At 44.1% G+C, this 23553-nt stretch overlaps 1 protein-coding gene across 3 annotated transcripts in view; it reads right to left on the bottom strand.

The window, feature by feature from the left end:
* Positions 1-23553, bottom strand: part of FER1L6 (fer-1 like family member 6) — a 207020-nt gene that overhangs the window by 162290 nt on the left and 21177 nt on the right. For all 3 annotated transcript variants that reach the window (XM_056522715.1, XM_056522714.1, XM_056522716.1), the window contains 2 exons: positions 20717-20903; positions 15777-15969 (listed from right to left, as the gene is read on the bottom strand). In XM_056522715.1, the coding sequence (XP_056378690.1) occupies positions 15777-15969; positions 20717-20903 (380 nt within the window). The remainder of the gene's footprint in view (positions 1-15776; positions 15970-20716; positions 20904-23553) is intronic.

Genomic DNA, 23553 nt, shown 5'->3' with positions numbered 1-23553 from the left:
CTGGTCCAGGGTAATTCTTCCGTTGGCGAGTATGCCGTACAGTTCCGTACCCTTGCTTCAGAATTATCCTGGAATAATGAGGCACTCTGCGCGACCTTTAAAAAAGGCCTATCCAGCAACATTAAAGATGTTCTGGCCGCACGAGAAATCCCTGCTAACCTACATGAACTCATCCATCTTGCCACTCGCATTGACATGCGTTTTTCCGAACGGCGTCAGGAGCTCCGCCAGGATATGGACTCTGTTCGCACGAGGCGTTTCTTCTCCCCGGCTCCTCTCTCCTCTGGTCCCCTGCAACCTGTTCCTGTGCCTCCCGCCGTGGAGGCTATGCAGGTCGACCGGTCTCGCCTGACACCCCAAGAGAGGACACGACGCCGCATGGAGAATCTCTGCCTGTACTGTGCTAGTACCGAACACTTCCTGAAGGATTGTCCTATCCGTCCTCCCCGCCTGGAAAGACGTCCGCTGACTCCGCACAAAGGTGAGACAGTCCTTGATGTCTACTCTGCTTCTCCACGTCTTACTGTGCCTGTGCGGATGTCTGCCTCTGCCTTCTCCTTCTCTGCTGTGGCCTTCTTGGACTCTGGATCTGCAGGAAATTTTATCTTGGCCTCTCTCGTCAACAGGTTCAACATCCCGGTGACCAGTCTCGCCAGACCCCTCTATATCAATTGTGTAAACAATGAAAGATTGGACTGTACTATACGTTTCCGCACGGAGCCCCTTCTAATGCGCATCGGATCTCATCACGAGAGGATTGAACTGTTGGTCCTCCCCAATTGCACTTCTGAAATCCTTCTTGGACTTCCCTGGCTTCAACTCCATTCCCCAATCCTGGATTGGTCCACTGGGGAGATCAAGAGTTGGGGGCCCTCTTGTTCCAAGGACTGCTTAAAACCGGTTCCCAGTAAACCTTGCCGTGTCCCTGTGCTTCCTCATGTAACCGGTCTCCCTAAGGCCTATATGGACTTTGCGGACGTTTTTTGCAAAAAACAAGCTGAGACTCTACCTCCTCACAGGCCTTATGATTGTCCCATTGACCTCCTCCCGGGCACTACTCCACCCCGGGGCAGAATCTATCCTCTGTCCGTCCCAGAGACTCTTGCCATGTCTGAATACGTCCAAGAAAATTTAAAAAAGGGCTTTATCCGTAAATCCTCCTCTCCTGCCGGAGCCGGATTTTTCTTTGTGTCCAAAAAAGATGGCTCTCTACGTCCTTGCATTGACTACCGCGGTCTTAATAAAATCACGGTTAAGAACCGCTACCCCCTACCCCTCATCTCTGAACTCTTTGATCGTCTCCAAGGTGCCCATATTTTTACCAAACTGGACTTAAGAGGTGCTTATAATCTCATCCGCATCAGAGAGGGGGATGAATGGAAAACGGCATTTAACACCAGAGATGGACACTTTGAGTATCTGGTCATGCCCTTTGGTCTATGCAACGCCCCTGCCGTCTTCCAAGACTTTGTTAATGAAATTTTTCGTGATCTCCTATACTCCTGTGTTGTTGTATATCTGGACGATATCCTGATTTTTTCTGCCAATCTTGAAGAACACCGCCAGCATGTCCGTATGGTTCTTCAGAGACTTCGTGATAATCAACTCTATGCCAAAATAGAGAAATGTCTGTTTGAATGCCAATCTCTTCCTTTTCTAGGATACTTGGTCTCTGGCCAGGGACTACAAATGGACCCAGATAAACTCTCTGCCGTCTTAGATTGGCCACGCCCCTCCGGACTCCGTGCCATCCAACGTTTTTTGGGGTTCGCCAATTATTACAGGCAATTTATTCCACATTTTTCTACCATTGTGGCTCCTATTGTGGCTTTAACAAAAAAAAATGCCGATCCCAAGTCTTGGCCTCCTCAAGCGGAAGACGCCTTTAAACGACTCAAGTCTGCCTTTTCTTCGGCTCCCGTGCTCTCCAGACCTGACCCATCTAAACCCTTCCTATTGGAGGTTGATGCCTCCTCAGTGGGAGCTGGAGCTGTCCTTCTACAAAAAAACTCTTCCGGGCATGCTGTTACTTGTGGTTTTTTTTCCAGGACCTTCTCTCCGGCGGAGAGGAACTACTCCATCGGGGATCGAGAGCTTCTAGCCATTAAATTAGCACTTGAGGAATGGAGGCATCTGCTGGAGGGATCAAGATTTCCAGTTATTATTTACACCGATCACAAGAACCTCTCCTACCTCCAGTCTGCCCAACGGCTGAATCCTCGTCAGGCCAGGTGGTCTCTGTTCTTTGCCCGATTTAATTTTGAAATTCACTTTCGGCCTGCTGATAAGAACATTAGGGCCGATGCTCTCTCTCGTTCCTCAGATGCCTCTGAAATTGAACTCTCTCCTCAACACATCATTCCTCCTGACTGCCTGATTTCCACTTCTCCAGCCTCCATCAGACTAACTCCTCCAGGAAAGACCTTTGTTTCTCCACGCCAACGCCTTGGGATCCTCAAATGGGGTCACTCCTCCCATCTCGCAGGTCATGCGGGCATTAAGAAATCTGTGCAACTCATCTCTCGCTTCTATTGGTGGCCGACTCTAGAGACTGATGTGGTGGACTTTGTGCGAGCCTGCACTATCTGTGCCCGGGATAAGACTCCTCGCCAGAAGCCCGCTGGTTTTCTTCATCCTCTACCTGTCCCCGAACAACCTTGGTCTCTGATTGGTATGGATTTTATTACTGACTTACCCCCATCCCATGGCAACACTGTTATTTGGGTGGTCGTTGATCGATTCTCCAAAATGGCACATTTCATCCCTCTTCCTGGTCTTCCTTCAGCGCCTCAGTTGGCTAAACAATTTTTTGTACACATTTTTCGTCTTCACGGGTTGCCTACACAGATCGTCTCGGATAGAGGCGTCCAATTTGTGTCTAAATTCTGGAGGGCTCTCTGTAAACAACTCAAGATTAAATTAAATTTTTCTTCTGCATACCATCCTCAATCCAATGGACAAGTAGAGAGAATTAACCAGATCTTGGGTGACTATTTACGACATTTTGTTTCCTCCCGCCAGGATGACTGGGCAGATCTTCTACCTTGGGCCGAATTCTCGTATAATTTCAGAATCTCTGAATCTTCCTCCAAATCTCCGTTTTTCGTGGTGTACGGCCGTCACCCTCTTCCCCCCCTCCCTACCCCCTTGCCCTCTGGTCTGCCCGCTGTGGATGAAATTTCTCGTGATCTTTCCACCATATGGAAAGAGACCCAAAATTCTCTCTTACAGGCTTCTTCTCGCATGAAGAGATTCGCAGATAAGAAAAGAAGAGCTCCTCCCATTTTTTCCCCTGGAGACAAGGTATGGCTCTCCGCTAAATATGTCCGTTTCCGTGTCCCGAGCTATAAGTTGGGACCACGCTATCTTGGTCCTTTTAAAGTTTTGTCTCAAATTAATCCTGTCTCTTACAAACTTCTTCTTCCTCCTTCTCTTCGTATCCCTAATGCCTTTCACGTCTCTCTTCTTAAACCTCTCATCCTCAACCGTTTTTCTCCTAAATCTGTTCCTCCCACTCCTGTTTCCGGCTCCTCGGACATCTTCTCTGTCAGAGAAATCTTGGCCTCTAAGAGAGTCAGAGGAAAAACTTTTTTTTTGGTGGATTGGGAGGGTTGTGGTCCAGAAGAGAGGTCCTGGGAACCTGAGGACAATATCCTGGACAAAAGTCTGATCCTCAGGTTCTCAGGCCCCAAGAAGAGGGGGAGACCCAAGGGGGGGGGTACTGTTACGCCGAGCGCTCCGGGTCCCCGCTCCTCCCCGGAGCGCTCGCTACACTTCCCTCACTGCAGCGCCCCGGTCGGTTCCACGGACCCGGGGCGCTGCGTTACCACCTCCGGCCGGGATGCGATTCGCGATGCGGGTAGCGCCCGCTCGCGATGCGCACCCCGGCTCCCGTACCTGACTCGCTCCCCGTCAGTTCTGTCCCGGCGCGCGCGGCCCCGCTCCCTAGGGCGCGCGCGCGCCGGGTCTTTGCGATTTAAAGGGCCACTGCACCGCTGATTGGTGCAGTGGTTCCAATTAGTGTTTACACCTGTGCACTTCCCTATATCACCTCACTTCCCCTTCACTCCCTCGCCGGATCTTGTTGCCCTAGTGCCAGTGAAAGCGTTCCTTGTGTGTTCCTTGCCTGTGATTCCAGACCTTCTGCCGTTGCCCCTGACTACGATCCTTGCTGCCTGCCCCGACCTTCTGCTACGTCCGACCTTGCTTCTGTCTACTCCCTTGTACCGCGCCTATCTTCAGCAGCCAGAGAGGTTGAGCCGTTGCTAGGGGATACGACCTGGTCACTACCGCCGCAGCAAGACCATCCCGCTTTGCGGCGGGCTCTGGTGAAAACCAGTAGTGACTTAGAACCGATCCTCTAGCACGGTCCACGCCAATCCCTCTCTGGCACAGAGGATCCACCACCTGCCAGCCGGCATCGTGACACAGGTCTTGGGTGATTATTTACAACATTTTGTTTCCTCTCGCCAGGATGATTGGGCAGATCTTCTACCATGGGCCGAATTCTCGTATAACTTTAGAGTCTCTGAATCTTCCTCCAAATCCCCATTTTTCGTGGTGTACGGCCGTCACCCTCTTCCCCCCCTCCCTACTCCCTTGCCCTCTGGTTTGCCCGCTGTAGATGAAGTGACTCGTGATCTTTCCACCATATGGAAAGAGACCCAAGTTTCTCTTTTACAGGCTTCATCTCGCATGAAAAAGTTTGCCGATAAGAAAAGAAGAGCTCCCCCCATTTTTGCTCCCGGAGACAAGGTATGGCTCTCCGCTAAATATGTCCGCTTTCGTGTCCCCAGTTACAAACTGGGTCCACGCTATCTTGGTCCCTTCAAAGTCTTGTGCCAAATTAATCCTGTCTCTTACAAACTTCTTCTTCCTCCTTCTCTCCGTATTCCTAATGCCTTTCATGTCTCTCTTCTTAAACCACTCATCATCAACCGTTTCTCTCCCAAATTAGTTTCTCCCACTCCTGTCTCCGGTTCTTCTGACGTCTTCTCAGTGAAAGAGATACTGGCCTCCAAGACGGTCAGAGGAAAAAAGTTCTTTTTGGTGGATTGGGAGGGCTGTGGACCCGAAGAGAGATCCTGGGAACCTGAGGACAACATCCTAGACAAAAGTCTGCTCCTCAGGTTCTCAGGCTCTAAGAAGAGGGGGAGACCCAAGGGGGGGGGTACTGTTACGCCGAGCGCTCCGGGTCCCCGCTCCTCCCCGGAGCGCTCGCTTCTCTCTCGCTACCGCAGCGCTCCGGGCAGCTCCACTGACCCGGTGCGCTGCGATACCGTCTCCAGCCGGGATGCGATTCGCGATGCGGGTAGCGCCCGCTCGCGATGCGCATCCCGGCTCCCGTACCTGACTCGCTCTCCGTCTGTCCTGTCCCGGCGCGCGCGGCCCCGCTCCCTAGGGCGCGCGCGCGCCGGGTCTCTGCGATTTAAAGGGCCACTGCGCCGCTGATTGGCGCAGTGGTTCCAATTAGTGTGTTCACCTGTGCACTCCCTATTTATACCTCACTTCCCCTTCACTCCCTCGCCGGATCTTGTTGCCATTGTGCCAGTGAAAGCGTTTCCTTGTGTGTTCCTAGCCTGTGTTCCAGACCTCCTGCCGTTGCCCCCGACTACGATCCTTGCTGCCTGCCCCGACCTTCTGCTACGTCCGACCTTGCTTCTGTCTACTCCCTTGTACCGCGCCTATCTTCAGCAGTCAGAGAGGTTGAGCCGTTGCTAGTGGATACGACCTGGTCACTACCGCCGCAGCAAGACCATCCCGCTTTGCGGCGGGCTCTGGTGAAAACCAGTAGTGACTTAGAACCGATCCACTAGCACGGTCCACGCCAATCCCTCTCTGGCACAGAGGATCCACTACCTGCCAGCCGGCATCGTGACACTATAATACTGCTCCCTATATACAAGAATATAACTACTATAATACTGCTCCTATATACAAGAATATAACTACTATAATACTGCTCCTATATATAAGAATATAACTACTATAATACTGCCTCCTATATACAAGAATATATCTACTATAATACTGCTTCTATATACAAGAATATAACTACTATAATACTGCCTCCTATATACAAGAATATAACTACTAAAATACTGCCTCCTATATACAAGAATATAACTACTATAATACTACTCCTATATACAAGAATATAACTACTATAATACTGCTCCTATATACAAAAATATAACTACTATAATACTGCTCCTATATACAAGAATATAACTACTATAATACTGCTCCTATATATAAGAATATAACTACTATAATACTGCCTCCTATATACAAGAATAAAACTACTATAATACTGCTTCTATATACAAGAATATAACTACTATAATACTGCTCCTATATACAAGAATATAACTACTATAATACTGCTCCTATATACAAGAATATAACTACTATAATACTGCCTCCTATATACAAGAATATAACTACTATAATGCTGCTCCTATATACAAGAATATAACTACTATAATACTGCTCCTATATACAAGAATATAACTACTATAATACTGCTCCTATATACAAGAATATAACTACTATAATACTGCTCCTATATACAAGAATATAACTACTATAATACTGCTCCTATGTACAAGAATATAACTACTATAATACTGCCCCCTATATACAAGAATATAACTACTATAATACTGTCTCCTATATACAAGAATATAACTACTATAATACTGCTCCTATATACAAGAATATAACTACTATAATACTGCTCCTATATACAAGAATATAACTACTATAATACTGCTCCTATATACAAGAATATAACTACTATAATACTGCTCCTATGTACAAGAATATTACTACTATAATACTGATCCTATATACAAGAATATAACTACTATAATACTGCCCCCATATACAAGAATATAACTACTATAATACTGCCTCCTATATACAAGAATATTACTACTATAATACTGATCCTATATACAAGAATATAACTACTATAATTTGGGACCCTGGTAGCCCAGTCAGAGAAAGCGCCGGCTGGTGCGAAACTAGTCCGTTTGGCTTTTTTCCCCCTCCACGTCCTCCACCATATGGACTTGTTTTTTGCATTCTGAATAAATCTGCAATCCACCAGCGAGTACAGTGGGTGAGTGCGGTCTTTTCACTTTCTTCTCCTCGATGTTTGATGTTATCTGATATTACACCTGCACCCCCAGGTACGGCAGTGCTTCAAATCTTCTGGATAGCCCTGATTGTATTGCCTCAGGATTTCATTATTGAACAGGGATATTTGCTCTTTGGTGCCACTTTTTCCTTTTTTCCTTGGACTTTGATATAACTACTATAATACTGCCTCCTATATACAAGAATATAATTACTATAATACTGTTCCTATATACAAGAATATAACTACTATAATACTGCTCCTATATACAAGAATATAACTACTATAATACTGCTCCTATATACAAGAATATAACTACTATAATACTGCTCCTATGTACAAGAATATAACTACTATAATACTGCTCCTATATACAAGAATATAACTACTATAATACTGCTCCTATATACAAGAATATAACTACTATAAAACTGCTCCTATATACAAGAATATAACTACTATAATACTGCCTCCTAGCTGATAGGTTGTGTCTGTGTAGCTCTCCTGATGTCTGGAGAAAGCCCAGGGAGGGGCCACCCTGGGTGGGGAAGCTCCCCAAGCAAGGCCCAGGCTTCTCGGCCTATTCTGGGAATTAATCCCCAGACACCTCAAACCATGGATGAAAATCCTAAAGTTTCTCTGGATGTAAGAAATGTTCAGAATGTTGTCAGTTCTGGTGCAGTAAGAAGCACAGATGAAAGGAAAGCTGTGGAACTAAAGAAGGAATCATCAAGTAAGGTAATGGCTGCAGGTGTGCAATCCACCCCTCCTGCAGTCAGACAGAGGAGAACATCCCTGGAGAAGCAGACCATGCAGGAGAATCTGCAGCAGCCTGTCCTAATACGGTCTGACCGCACACGATACGGGAGCGGGAGCAGCGCAAAAGTTACAAGCACGCCAGAGACAAGAGTGAATACACCAGGAAGTCTTCAGGGGGCCACAAGTGCGGTCACTGGGAAGAACCAGGGGCCCAGTCCCCAGTCTGGAGATTGTGACCCCGCAGCAGTGACCACAGCAACACCGAGACAGATACCACCTCAGAAGCAGAGTCCTGTGAGTACCCCACCAGCGCGGCCCCCCAATACTCAGCGGGCGCCTGAACTGTGTTTGGCTGAGCAGATCCCAGCTCTGGTAAAGAGACTTGAGACTTTAAAAAAGACAAAGTTACAGCTGCAGAAACAAATTGAATGTATTTACAAGTTAAAGGCAGCAAACCCCAATAACCAGGCTGTACATGATAAGAAGCTGAGCTCCCTCGCTGTGCAGCTCGCTGACACTGTGCAGGACATGGAGGACGTATTGGACCAGATGCTCGGCGCGGGGTGTGCGCACCCTCCCGGGGGTCCAGGGACCGGTCCCAAGTTAAAGGCAGCAAACCCCAATAACCAGGCTGTACATGATAAGAAGCTGAGCTCCCTCGCTGTGCAGCTCGCTGACACTGTGCAGGACATGGAGGACGTATTGGACCAGATGGGACCAGTCGCTGAGACCTTCAGGAATCAGCAAAGATTTGAGGGATATAAGGAAAGACCAAAGTCATCTACATCTACTGCTGAACCCAAGTCTACAGCCTCACCAGGGGACACCCAGCAGTCCTGTACAAGACAAGAGGACATCCAGCAGTCCTGTGCAAGACCAGTCCTCAGACCAGCCAGCTTCCCTTTTGAGAAAGGGGATTTGTACAGACAAGCAGAAGCAAGCGTCCAGCAACATCAGAGACCTGCAGAGACTCCTCCAGAGGTAACACAAGTCCCAGCAGTCAGCACGGTGAAGCAGGACTATGGACACATACCTGAAGGTAACTCTGTAACAGTAGTGCAGTCACCACAAGCCCCTGGGGGCAGTAGAGAGCAGCAGGACTGTGGACTCTTACCTGAAGGCAGTAGTGCAGCAGAGAGTTCACAGGACATGGCTCTGCAGGGCTTGCTGGGCTCTGTAGTGCAGGATCATACTGCCAGTGACTGCACTGATATGACTGTATGTGATATTACTGATAATGTGTCTGCAGAGGGGGGTGCTTCACAGTCTGTGTGGGATCTGGGGTCATCTCTGGGGTCAGGTCCACCATTAGTTCAGCCTTCAGAGGCTGGTGACCCCCAGAGTATAGAGGTTGATGGTGGGGAGGGGGCTGTACAGTCTGATGCACAACACTTCCCCCCTTTAGTCACACAAGTGTCAGACCCCCCTAGTACGGCTGGTCAGCAGCCACCACAGCGCCCCCAAGTACAGCAGGAGGGTAGAAGTAGTGGCGCCTCCTCTGGTAATGCCTGGAGTCGTGGGTCACCATTCATGTCCAATGTAAACTATACGGGTCAGGCTTTCAAGAGGAGGAACGTGGTCAGGTTCAGACATAGAGGGGCCAAGGAGGAGCTGCCTGACAGGAGGTTTGTGGTCCGTGAACTTCTGTGCCACCAAATGGGCTTCCTGCCATCTAACATCCTGGCAGTGATAAACCTTCCTGACAGGCAGGGCTATGACGTCAGCTTCAAACTCATGTCTGACCTGGACCGCTTCTGGGCCCATGTCACCCGGGTGAGAGATGCTGATGGCTGGAATAAGTTCAGCTTTGTCCCCATCTCCAGACCAGACACAGCGAATGTCACTATTATATTCTGGAACGAGTCTGTCCCCCCCCAGGATATTGTTGTGTGGTTAAAAAGACACTGTGACCTAATGTCAGACTTGACTAAGACCAGGGATGAGGACGGCATATGGACGGGCGGGTGGAAGGTCCTGGTGAAGTTACGGCAGATTAATAACATTACCCAACATCTGCCCAATTCATTCTTCATTGGCCGGGAGAAAGGGGTTTGTTTCTATGCAGGTCAGCCCAGAAAATGCTTCAAGTGTGGGAAGACCGGTCATATCGCGAGTGTCTGCACCCTGGTGAAGTGTAATTTATGTAGGGAGATCGGCCATGTCAGCGCCACCTGCCAGAATATCCGCTGCAACCTCTGTGGTAAGACCGGTCACTCCCACAGGGACTGTCCTGACGCCTGGCATAACATCTGTAAGGACTTCCCTGATGAGGACCTGCTGGAGGGGGCAGAGGACCTGGAGGAGGAGACGTTGGTGTCAGGGTCAGCAGTGACACAGCCCGAGCCTCAGCATAACACTAGGGTTGACAATATGGGTGACACTGTAGGTGACACTAGGGGTGACAATATGGGTGACAATATTGGTGACACAGTGCCCGACCAGTCCCAGCCAGGAGCCACTGAGGGGAATAGGGAGGTCACTGAGCAGGTTGTGGCCATGTCTTCTTCTGCCCCAGCATCAATAAACCCACAGAAGAGACGGAAAAAAGACAAAACCAGCCGTAAGCCTGAGGAGGGATGGACCACTGTCCAAAAGCCCTCCAAAAAGAAAGTAGACCCCGGGTCAGGTGTAATGACCATCACAAATAGGTACAGTGTGTTGTCAGAGTCAGACGCTGAGGAAGAGATGGAGAGGGAGTTGAAGCGAGTGGTAGATGAATTTAATGAGGACCAAGAGGGTGATCCCCCCACAAAAAGGAGACCCCCACGGGATAAACGTCTGTCCGAATCGGACATGGAAACAGGTGGTCAGCAGGAGGGCTTTGACTCAGATCTGTGATGATGGGGGTGACATCTCTGCTTCTTCTGCTTTCCTTTGTTATGATGGCCGACTTTACCCTTAAAGTGTTCTCCAGTAATGTGAACAGTGTCAGAGTGAGGAGGACCAGACACGTCGTATATGACCATCTAAAGTCTATTGATGCTGACATCTTCTTCTTACAGGAGACACGTTTAAATACTCTAGGACTGTTACGTGAAGTAGAGCGTGAATGGCGGTCTGGTCCATCCTTTTGGTCACTGGCTGTGGAACCAAGTGCCGGGGTCTCTATCCTCTTTACCACCAATGATGTAACTATACATAGGCTGACAGAGGTATTGATGGGAAGGTGCCTAATGCTAGAAGTTACTATTCGGGGTAGAAGGCTCCGACTCATTAATATCTATGGTTCACAGACAGTGACTGAAAGGGTTAACCTTTATAATGAAGTGAAGCCATATCTCTTCACGTCTGTCCCCGTCATCTTGGCTGGAGATTTTAATGCCTCCAGAACAACTAGTGACAGATCCTCTAATAGACCTCTAACACGAGACTCCAAGGTCTTAAACCAAATCATTCTACAGGCCGGGTTGTAAGATGTGTTTGTGCAGGGTGGTCGGAAGGCAAAGTTTACCTATTTTTGTGGTGGAAGAAGCAGTAGGATAGATTTGGCTCTGGTTAGTCCTACAGAGACGATTGGTGAGAAAGATGAGAAGATCGTCCCTTATTGTGACCATCTGGCCTCATATTTCTGTCTGGGTGTCACACAGTGTCCTGAGACAGGTAGAGGGTTGTGGAGACTGAATTCCAGCCTATTAGAGGATCCTTCTGTGCAGAGACAGGTTCACTCTCTTATACAGGGTCAGCTAGAGCGGGTGGACTTCTATGATGATATGGCCGCCTGGTGGGAGGATGTCAAGGATGAGATCAGAACCCTCTTAAAGAGACTGTCAGTTATAAAGGGGAAGAGTAAGTATGGCCAGTATCTCAAGCTGCGCAAAGAATTGGAGTCACTGTATTCGGCGGGTGGGGACCAACAAAGGATAGACCGGCTGAAATCTGAGATAAGGCAGTATCAGTACAGCAGGTATACCTCCCTGGTTCTTGAACGGGATTATGGGTCCTTAGGGTCTCCTGATCCCTTTGATAATTGCCGGGAGCGGGTGGCAAATAAATCTGTCACCGGTCTCACTGACTCCCAGGGTGTTTTGCAGGAATCTCGGGAGGGTATCCTGGGGGTGGTGAGATCGTACTATGCTGACTTGTTTCAGAGGAAGGTTTTGGATAGAGACAAGATGACCCAATTCTTGGAGACAACTCCTCTCCCTGATACTAATGATTTGGACTTTTCTCCTTTGACAGCAGAATTGACGGTGGCAGAGGTTAAAGAGGCCATTGATAAGTTACATCTGAAGAAGGCACCAGGTCCAGATGGGATAACAGCAGAATTCTATAAGACATTCAGAGACCTCTTGGCCCCAATCCTCGTGGATGTTTACACAAATTGTCTAGAAAGTCACCTGATGCCTCCATCCATGAGAGTGTCCTCGCTGATTCTGCTGTCTAAAGGTAAAGAGCCGAGTGACATCAAGAACTGGAGGCCGATTGCCCTCTTGAATGTCGACAGGAAGATTCTGGCAAAAATCCTGTTTTCTAGGTTAGTTTGTCTGTCCCCGGCACTGTTGGCAGGCTGTCAGTATGGCACAGTAAAAGGGCGGAACATCTCTGGGGCAGTGATCTCCATAAGGGAGATGTTTGAGAGATGTAAAGTCCTGAGGTGTGGGAGATATGTTGTGAGTCTTGACCAGGCTAAAGCCTTTGACAGAGTAGATCACGAGTATCTATGGGCCACTTTGTCAAAGTACGGTATTCCGGGACAATTCATCGATTGGCTGAAGACTTTGTATTGTGAAGCCGAGAGCTTTCCTCTGATCAATGGTTGGCAGGGTGACACCTTCAGGGTTGAGGCAGGGGTGAGACAAGGTTGCCCACTGAGTCCGCTGCTGTATGTATTTGCCTTAAATCCGTTTCTGAGGTCACTGCAGGAGTGTGGTTTTCAGGGGGTGCCAGTCCCCCACTGCCTGCCCCTGAGTGTTGTTGCCTATGCGGATGATGTGACTGTAGTGATATCTGAGCCTCGTGAGGTGGAGATGTTGTCTGCGGCCATCAGAAGTTACTCGGAGGCCTCAGGGTCTCTGGTCAACCTTGAGAAGAGTCAAGCTCTCTGGATATCTGATTCTGATCCAGACTTTGATCTGCCCCAATTTGTGAGAGCCTCCTCCTATATTAAAATCCTAGGGGTCAAATTCGGGAGGGACGATAACGCCAAACTAAATTGGGAAGAGAAGTTGGAAGCCGGAAATGCAAAGGTTCAGCGATGGAAGAACTGGAGGCTGACCTATAGAGAAAGGGTTAAAATGTTGAAGACTTACCTGGTCCCCATCTTCTTGTATGTCTCTGTTGTTTTTCCTTTGCCAGAATCTTTCTCTGCTCGGCTCTTTAGCCTGTTCTTCCAAATGTTCTGGGGGAACAGGTTGAACCTGATAAAAAGAGGGGTCACCTACCTACAGAGGAGAGAGGGTGGGTTGGATATGCTGAATCCAAGGGTGTTCTTTGACTCCATGTTTCTAAAAGTTAATTTTGGTTGCATGGACTCAAACAACGGCTCCCTGTGGGCGAATAGTATCAGGGACTGGATATTGCCTTTTGCAGAGTCTTGGGTGCGAGGCGGCAGTCTCAAGAGGGGGAGATGGACGCGTGACTACCTCCCCCCGTACCTGGAATACGGGCTCAGATGTCTGAAGAGATGGCGCATTGAGAAGTCCTATATAGAGAGTAAGCCAAGGAAGGATCTATACGTAAGGGTTTGTAGGGCTTTCTTCTGCTCTCCACTTGCCTTGAGGGACTGTGTGACCAGCACTTTACAAGAAAGTCTTAAGTTCCTCAATGGGAAACGACTCCCCGCAAAATTCTTTGACATAGCTTGGCTGTCGCTCCATGGGAGGCTCTTTGTCAGGGGTAACCTGAAATATCTAAGTGTCTCAGATAGGAACTGTCCTCTGGGTTGTCAGCAGGAGGAGACCATGGAGCATTTCATATCTGACTGCAGGGCCGGGAGGAGGATATGGGAAGAAGTGTCCAGTAAGCTGAACATCCCATTACTGCAGAACCTGACGTATCCTGACATCATATATGCTGTGCCATCCAGTAACAGGACTGTAGACAGGGGGACAATGTACATAATTATAACAATCATTAAATATTACCATTGGCACATGAGAACTAGAGTGTCCATACACAATGAGCCATTCCACCACATCACAGCAGTAAGACAGATCATGTCCGAGCTCCAGTGGGTAAAGTCATTAGAAATGAGGAGAAACCAAAATAATGGGAAATTATGGAGGAATGTCTCTTTGGTTTAACACAGATGATGTCATGTTATTTTATTACATTTTTTGTGTTTTTCCTTTTCCGGCAAATGTGGACTTTCTAAGTTTAATATTACTCTGTGCATACTCTAGTTGAGTAGTCATTGTGTGTACAATGCTTGTTATTTTTGTTTTGCATTGTAAGAATTTATGTTAATTGTAATTTTGTTTGTTTTCACAATAAAAATTGCCTCCTATATACAAGAATATATCTACTATAATACTGCTTCTATATACAAGAATATAACTACTATAATACTGCCTCCTATATACAAGAATATATCTACTATAATACTGCTTCTATATACAAGAATATAACTACTATAATACTTCCTCCTACATACAAGAATATAACTACTAAAATACTGCCTCCTATATACAAGAATATAACTACTATAATACTGCTCCTATATACAAGAATATAACTACTATAATACTGCTCCTATATATAAGAATATAACTACTATAATACTGCCTCCTATATACAAGAATATAACTACTATAATACTGCTCCTATATAGAAAAATATAACTACTATAATACTGCTCCTATATACAAGAATATAACTACTATAATATTGCTACTGTATACAAGAATATAACTACTATAATACTGCTCCTATATACAAGACTATAACTACTATAATACTGCTCCTATATACAAGACTATAACTACTATAATACTGCTCCTATATACAAGAATATAACTACTATAATACTGCTCCTATATACAAGAATATAACTACTATAATACTGCCTCCTATATACAAGAATATAACTACTATAATACTGCTCCTATATACAAGAATATAACTACTATAATACTGCTCCTATATACAAGACTATAACTACTATAATACTGCTCCTATATACAAGAATATAACTACTATAATACTGCTCCTATATACAAGAATATAACTACTATAATACTGCCTCCTATATACAAGAATATAACTACTATAATACTGCCTCCTATATACAAGAATATAACTACTATAATACTGCCTCCTATATACAAGAATATAACTACTATAATACTGCTACTATATACAAGAATATAACTACTATAATACTACATAATGTGGGCCTACACTTCCCAATGAACTCCACTAGGGGGAGATTTATCAAAACCTGTCCAGAGGAAAAGTTGCCCAGTTGCCCACAGCAACCAATCCGATCGCTTCTTTCATTTCACAGAGGCCTTGTTAAAAATGAAAGAAGCAATCTGATTGGTTGCTATGGGCCACTGGACAACTTTTCCTCTGGACAGGTTTTGATAAATCTCACCTCATTGTATTTGGGTTCATACAGAGAGTCCTGAACTTGATAGGAGTCCTCGATCTGACCTCTGACCTTGTGTCAGCTATAAACATCTGACCCATTCTGAGCAAACGTTCACGCAAATCAGATTGATACCCACCACTTCAGTAATACAAGGCGATGGTACCATAGACCAGTGTTTCCCAACCAGGGTGCCTCCAGCTGTTGCAAAACTACAACTCGCAGCATGCCCGGACAGCCAAAGGCTGTCCGGGCATGCTGGGAGCTGTAGTTCTGCAACAGCTGGAGGCACCCTGGTTGGGAAACACTGCCATGGACTATCAAACCCTGAAGATGTGGTCTCACCCTTGTCGCCATCTTGCTCGTCAGAAATCTTCTTCAGGTCTATGAAGTGAGTCGCCAACGCCACGTCATTCATGCTGCCCTCGTCCCACACCTGGATCTTGACTCGACGACACAACGGAGGGAACATCTCCTTGAAGATGATCTGCTCGTGCCACACCGGTTCTGCCGTGTTCTTCTGGGCTGAGGTCCGACCCTAATTCAGTAATAGATTATTCTTGGGTGAAGGGTTATTCAACAAACCTGGGAACGGTGACGGGAACTGTCCAGAGTAAAAGCAAATCCCCATAGAAAACCTCTCCTGCTCCGGACAGTTCCTGACATGGACTGAGGTGTCAGCAGAGAGCACTGTGGTCAGACAGAAAAGAAATTCAAAAAGAAATGAACTTCCTGTGGAGCATTCAGCAGCTAATAAGTACTGGAAGGATTAAAGGGGTACTCTGGTGAAAAAACTTTTTATTTATTCTTTATTTATTTATTTTTTTTAAATCAACTGGTGCCAGAAAGTTAAACAGATTTGTAAATTAAACAAATAGTGGGTGGGCACTGCTGAAAAACCACTATGCAGACATCTAATCAGTGTTCCCGGGTGTGGCTGGATAAGGTGCTGAGAAGAAGAGAGAAAGCTAGCAGCCATATATAAATTGCACACCACAAATATTCAATATGTTCCAAAAAAAAAAAATATATATATATATAAATCTTTATTTATCACAAAACAGACAGATGAATACATACAATTAAAAACACATAATCCAAAAGCGGAGGAATATAATCCTACTACGCCCACCCTGCAGTGGGTACACATAACCCTAAGATGTAAACCAGTCCCGGACCAATGAAACACAAACCAATCTATGCAGCAAATTCTAAGGGTTGTACCAATAAGTAGCACCTGGCAAGTGTGAATATAATATATAAAACACCTGGCAGCCTAACCAGACTGTTGAGACCCAATTAGCTCCTAGCAGGCTATAACTACCCCTCCCCCTTATTACAATAATTAATTAAATAATAACTGACACAACAACAATTCAACTTTTTATGGGTGGGGATCGGCCACAGCTTTATTTATAAAATTACTTATATAAATAACAATTTAACTGTAACAAAGACACCGATTGGCTTCTTACCAACCCGAGAGGTGCTGCCACACTGTCCTGTGTGGAGGTCTACCCCGGGTTGACCCCGCTTTCACCGTCTTCTTACCGCCAAGCTGTGACTTACAATAAACAGAGATACAAAAAAGGAGGGAGGGAGGGCAAAACTCCGGGTCCTGGGCAGATTGAGGGGGGAAGGGAGGCACCACAGCTATAAATACCCAGGGGAGGGCCCCTGAAAGCCCGGGAAACTATTACACCCCTGATTGGTGCACTCCTTCCCCCCCACCCATGGGACATACCACTATAGTTACCAACAAGTTTTTACAGACGGGGGAGGGGGCTAAAAACCTTGCCTGTATATTTCTTAACCCCTTAACTGCTCACCAGTCAGGGGGCAAGCTAGTTATGCACAGCTTGCCCCTCCAATGTCAGTGTAATGAAAGATATATGTGAATCTCAGTGCATATAATTCTGACCAATGTAAAGTGCAATACTACGACCTGAGAAAAGTGCTGTATGTCCATCAAGTCTGGCTGTCAGGCTCAGCGCTAAAGTGCTGCTACCGGGACTCCTCACATCCAAAGCAGGGAGAAGCTGATCCCACGCGTTCCGCCTCCGTAGCTGGAGGAAGCCTCCGTAGCTGGAGGCGGAACGCGTGGGGTCAGCTTCTCCCTGAGCCTGACAGCCAGACTTGATGGACATACAGCACTTTTCTCAGGTCGTAGTATTGCACTTTATATTGGTCAGAATTATATGCACTGAGATTCACATATATCTTTCATTACACTGACATTGGTTAGGCTGCCAGGCGTTTTATATATTATATTCACACTTGCCAGGTGCTACTTATTGGTACAACCCTTAGAATTTGCTGCATAGATTGGTTTGTGTTTCATTGGTCCGGGACTGGTTTACATCTTAGGGTTATGTGTACCCACTGCAGGGTGGGCGTAGTAGGATTATATTCCTCCGCTTTTGGATTATGTGTTTTTAATTGTTTTTAATTGTATGTATTCATCTGTCTGTTTTGTGATAAATAAAGATTTATATATATATATATATATATTTTTTGGAACATATTGAATATTTGTGGTGTGCAATTTATATATGGCTGCTAGCTTTCTCTCTTCTTCTGGGTCCATATTCAGTTGCAGCCTATTGCACCCTATCTTTATTGAGGTGGTGCCCATCAGTTTTTTCTATTTATACATGGATAAGGTGCTGGACATACAAAGGTAGCAGTCCTGATAAAATCGCAATAGAAGAAGGAAATGATGTCCGCACTCACCATGCCGTAGAAAAATGGGTATGCTTTATTGGCGTCTTCAGAGTTCCATAAGAAGCAATATCAAAATACACCCGGGTGCAGGGAGGGGGAGCTGCTCCTGGCAAGGAGACTAGGAGCGGCTGTCAGGAACGGACTGATTTTAACGGGGTGCGGCATGCAAGATCACAGGGGTCCCCAGCGGCGGGACCCCCGCCATCAGGCATCTTCTCCCCTATCCTTTGGATAGGGGATAAGATGTCTAAGCCCCGGAGTACCCCTTTAAACACTTGGAATCATCTTTTATCTCCTTAATGCAGCATTTTCTGTGCCTCCAGCTGTTGCAAAACTACAAATCCTGGCAATTCTCTTCCATAGAGATCTATGGGAGATATGAACCGCCATTAAAAACACTTTTGGGTTTTACATTGGCATTTTTTCACCTTTTTTTTTAAGAGTTTAAAAAAGGGTCTGGACTCAGGAACAGGAAAAACTGACACCGTTTCCACACAAAGGCAAAAACACCAGAAAAAAAAAAAACGCAAAAACGCATTTGTTCTGGACAATAAAACACTGGTAAAAAAAAAAAAAAGTGGAGACTTAGGCTGCGTTCACATCACAATTTCTCCATCCGACTTGAATACACGATTTTTATAGCTTAAAATCGTATGAAATCTTATAAGTCGGATCCATGGACCTCCATTAAAAAATCGGATCCATTACACACATCCGATTTGATCCGCATCCGATTTCACACGATTTTTGTTCAGGTCTGAAATCTTGGTCAAACCCGATTTCAGCCCCGAACAAAAATCGTGTGAAATCGGATGCGGATCAAATCGGTTGTGTGTAATGGATCCGATTTTTTAATGGAGGTCAATGGATCCGACTTTATATACGATTCCATACGATTTTAAGCTATAAAAATCGTGTCCTCAGGTCGGATGAAGAAATCGTGATGTGAACGCAGCCTTAGCTGTAATTCCTCAACAGGCAATGCAATATTTTTGTTAATTCTGTTCTATTGAATCAAAGCTGAAAGTCCACATTCTGTTAGAAATGATGGTGAGGTTACATATCCATTGTAGTGTGAACAGAAGCCAAATCATGAAAATCGTGAACCCGACTGTACACAGAGGATGGGGGTCCCATAGTAAGGATAACAACATAACCTTTATCACTAGCTTCCCAACTCTGAGGTGCCCCCATATTATTTTGATGACTCCAGTATTGTATGTTGTCCTTGTCTACTACCATTATAGCACCTAAGAGTCAGAGCTATAGAGGGGGCAGAGATAAAGGCTGCACCATGGCCTTGTACCTGTTGGGGGCAATAAGGCTCCTCTGCCACTTTAAGGAGTACTGCGGTGGAAAACATTTTTTTTAAAGGGGTACTCCATGTATTATTATTTTTTTATTAACTGGTGGCAGAAAGTTAAACAGATTTGTAAATTAATTCTATTAAAAAATCTTAATCCTTCCCGTACTTATTAGCTGCTGAATACTACAGCGGAAATTCTTTTCTGTTTGGAACACAGTGTTTTCTGCTGACATCTCTGTCCATTTTAGGAACTGTCCAGGGCAGCATATGTTTGCTATGAGGCTTTTCTCCTACTCTGGACAGTTCCTAAAATGAACAGAGATGTCAGCAGAGAGCACTGTGCTTGTGATGTCAGCAGAGAGCTCTGTGTTTCAAACGGAAAATAATTTCCACTGTAGTATTCAGCAGCTAATAAGTACTGGAAGGATTAAGATTTTTTAATAGAAGTAATTAAAAAATGTTTTAACTTTCTGGCACCAGTTGATTAAAAAAAAAAGTTTTTCACTGGAGTACCCCTTTAAGATCTTTATAAGTCAACTGGTGCCAGAAAGTTAAACAGATTTGTAAATTACTTCCAATAAAAAATCTTTACCCTTCCTGTACGTTTTAGCGGCTGAATGCTACCGAGGAAATTCTGTTCTTTTTGAAAAAAAATTTTGTCTTGTCCACAGTGCTCTCTGCTGACACCTCTGTCCGTGTCAGGAACTGTCCAAAGCAGCATAGGTTTGCTATGGGGATTTTCTCCTGCTCTGGACAGTTCCTGATACGGACAAAGGTGTCAGCAGAGAGCACTGTGGACAACACAAAAAAGAAATTCAAATAGAAAAGAATTTCCTCTGTAGCAGACAGCTGCTAAAAAGTACAGGAAGGATTAAGATTTTTTTAATAGAAGTCATTTACAAATCTGTTTATCTTTCTGGCACCAGTTCATAAAAAAAAAAAAAAAAAAAAGTTTTCCACTGGAGTACCCCTTTAAGAAGACACCAGTATTATAAATGGCATATGGTTGTTATATTTGGAACCAGGAACTTCAACTTGCACTTTTACAATGTCTTACCAATGAATGAATTGGGACCCCTCGCTCCACAGCAGGAGTATGGTACTTTACCTTGGCCCCAAATGGTAAAGCACCTCAACAAAAAGAAAGTGATCATGGTCACCAATTTGGCACAAAAGAATGAGGACCAATGGGGCACAGTGACGGAACCATTATTAGGGCATAGTGCCCCAGAGGCCCCTAACAAGCACGACCTACCATCTGTCCAGCAAACGAGACAACTACATAGGGATCCACAAGGTCCTTGCTATCTCCTATAAAGGCTTTGGTGACGTTGGCCATGATGCTAGAGTTCATTTTCGGGAGGCCTTCTGCTCTGTAGAGCCTCACGTAGAATCTGGCCCATGGTCTTTCTGTGGGAAATCCTTTTGGTATTAACAAGTTCCTTGAAAAGAACAACAAAGGGCAGAAATGAGACTGTATAGGTGCAGAGCTGTTAAGTACTAAGAAAGTGCAGATCAGGTGAATAATGGGAATCATTCATCACGGCTGTCGCCTGTTTCTCCATTTCCTAATGTCTTTATAGAGGTCAGAGTTCCATTTATCGAATGCGGAGCTCCAAATGACCTGGAGCAACTCCTGTTAATAGGAGGAACTATATAACAATAAAAAGCCTAAAGGAGGTGGATATTATCTATGTATCTATCATTAGTGTTGAGCGGCATAGGCCATATTCGAATTCGCGAATATTCGTGAATATAAGGACGAATATTCGTCATATATTCGCGAATATTCGCATATTCGTTATATCCGTTTTATTTTCGCATATGCGAACATTCGCGTATGCGAAAATTAACATATATGAAAATTAGCATACACGAAAATTCGCATATGCGTAAATTCGCATATGCGTATTTTCGCATATACGGATCTTCGCACGCCAGTCTCACACAGTAGTATTAGAGCCTTCTTTACACCACACAAGCTGGAAGCAGAGAGGGGTGATCACTGTGATGTGTACTGTGAAGAAAAAAAACAAAAAAAAAAACGAATATTCGTAATTACGAATATATAGCGCTATATTCGAGAAATTCGCGAATTCGCGAATATGCGATATTCGCGAATAATATTCGAATTGCGAATATTCGCGAGCAACACTATCTATCATCTCTCTATTATCTCTCTAATCATTCTATCCATCTATCTATTTATCTATCTAACAAACTATTCGGCCACCAAATGGTGAGCAAAGCACCTCCATTTTTTCTTTTTTTTGCATTGTAGCAATATATATTTCATGTTTTATCTGTATCTTTGTGCTAACAGTGTGCTGCTGTATTCTCCTGCTTGTATGTATGTATCTATCTCATATCTATCTATCTATCTATCTATCTCATATCTATCTATCTATCTATCTATCTCATATCTATCTATCTCATATCTATCTATCTATCTCATATCTATCTATCTCATATCTATCTATCTATCTATCTATCTATCTCATATCTATCTATCTATCTATCTATCTCATATCTATCTATCTATCTCATATCTATCTATCTATCTATCTATCTCATATCTATCTATCTATCTATCTCATATCTATCTATCTCATATCTATCTATCTATCTCATATCTATCTATCTCATATCTATCTATCTATCTCATATCTATCTATCTATCTCATATCTATCTATCTATCTCATATCCATCTATCTATCTATCTCATATCTATCTATCTATCTCATATCTATCTATCTATCTATCTATCTATCTATCTCATATCTATCTATCTATCTCATATCTATCTATCTATCTATCTATCTATCTCATATCTATCTATCTATCTATCTATCTATCTCATATCCATCTATCTATCTCATATCTATCTATCTCATATCTATCTATCTCATATCTATCTATCTATCTATCTATCTATCTCATATCTATCTATCTCATATCTATCTATCTATCTATCTCATATCTATCTATCTCATATCTATCTATCTATCTCATATCTATCTATCTCATATCTATCTATCTATCTATCTCATATCTATCTATCTATCTCATATCTATCTCATATCTATCTATCTCATATCTATCTATCTATCTCATATCTATCTATCAATCTATCTATCTCATATCTATCTATCTATCTATCTATCTCATATCCATCTATCTATCTATCTATCTCATATCTATCTATCTATCTCATATCTATCTATCTATATCATATCTATCTATCTCATATCTATCTATCTCATATCTATCTATCTATCTATCTCATATCTATCTATCTCATATCTATCTATCTATCTCATATCCATCTATCTATCTATCTCATATCTATCTATCTATCTCATATCTATCTATCTATCTATCTATCTCATATATATCTATCTATCTATCTATCTCATATCTATCTATCTATCTATCTCATATCTATCTATCTATCTATCTCATATCTATCTATCTATCTATCTCATATCTATCTATCTATCTATCTATCTATCTATCTATCTATCTATCTATCTATCTCATATCCATCTATCTATCTCATATCTATCTATCTCATATCTATCTATCTATCTCATATCTATCTATCTATCTATCTATCTCATATCTATCTATCTATCAACAGAAGAATACAGCAGCACACTGCCAGCACAAGGATATAGGTGAAACATGAACATGCAGATAAAACATGGAGAGCTATACAGCTATGGTGTAATAGATGCAAATGTGAAACTATGAGATAGTGAGGCACTTAGCTCACAATTTTGTCTCCGCCGGCGGTCAAATAGCTTGGACTGTCCTATCTATCTATCTATCTATCTATAAATATAAATGAGAAAAGCAGTGGCACTACAGGTTGTAAAGAAAAAGTGGTCTTTTATTCACTTCAAATGTTGTGGCAACCTCACGTTGCCATTGTCAATCATTCTTCATATCTGTCTATCTATCTATCTCTCATATCTATCTATCTCATATCTATCTCTCTCATATCTATCTATCTATCTATCTATCTATCTCATATCTATCTATCTATCTCTCATATCTATCTATCTCATATCTATCTATCTATCTATCTA

Source organism: Hyla sarda, chromosome 5 (assembly GCF_029499605.1).
Source record: "Hyla sarda isolate aHylSar1 chromosome 5, aHylSar1.hap1, whole genome shotgun sequence".
NCBI classification, from domain to species: Eukaryota; Metazoa; Chordata; class Amphibia; order Anura; family Hylidae; genus Hyla; species Hyla sarda.
This window is presented reverse-complemented; position numbering and strand designations above follow the sequence as displayed.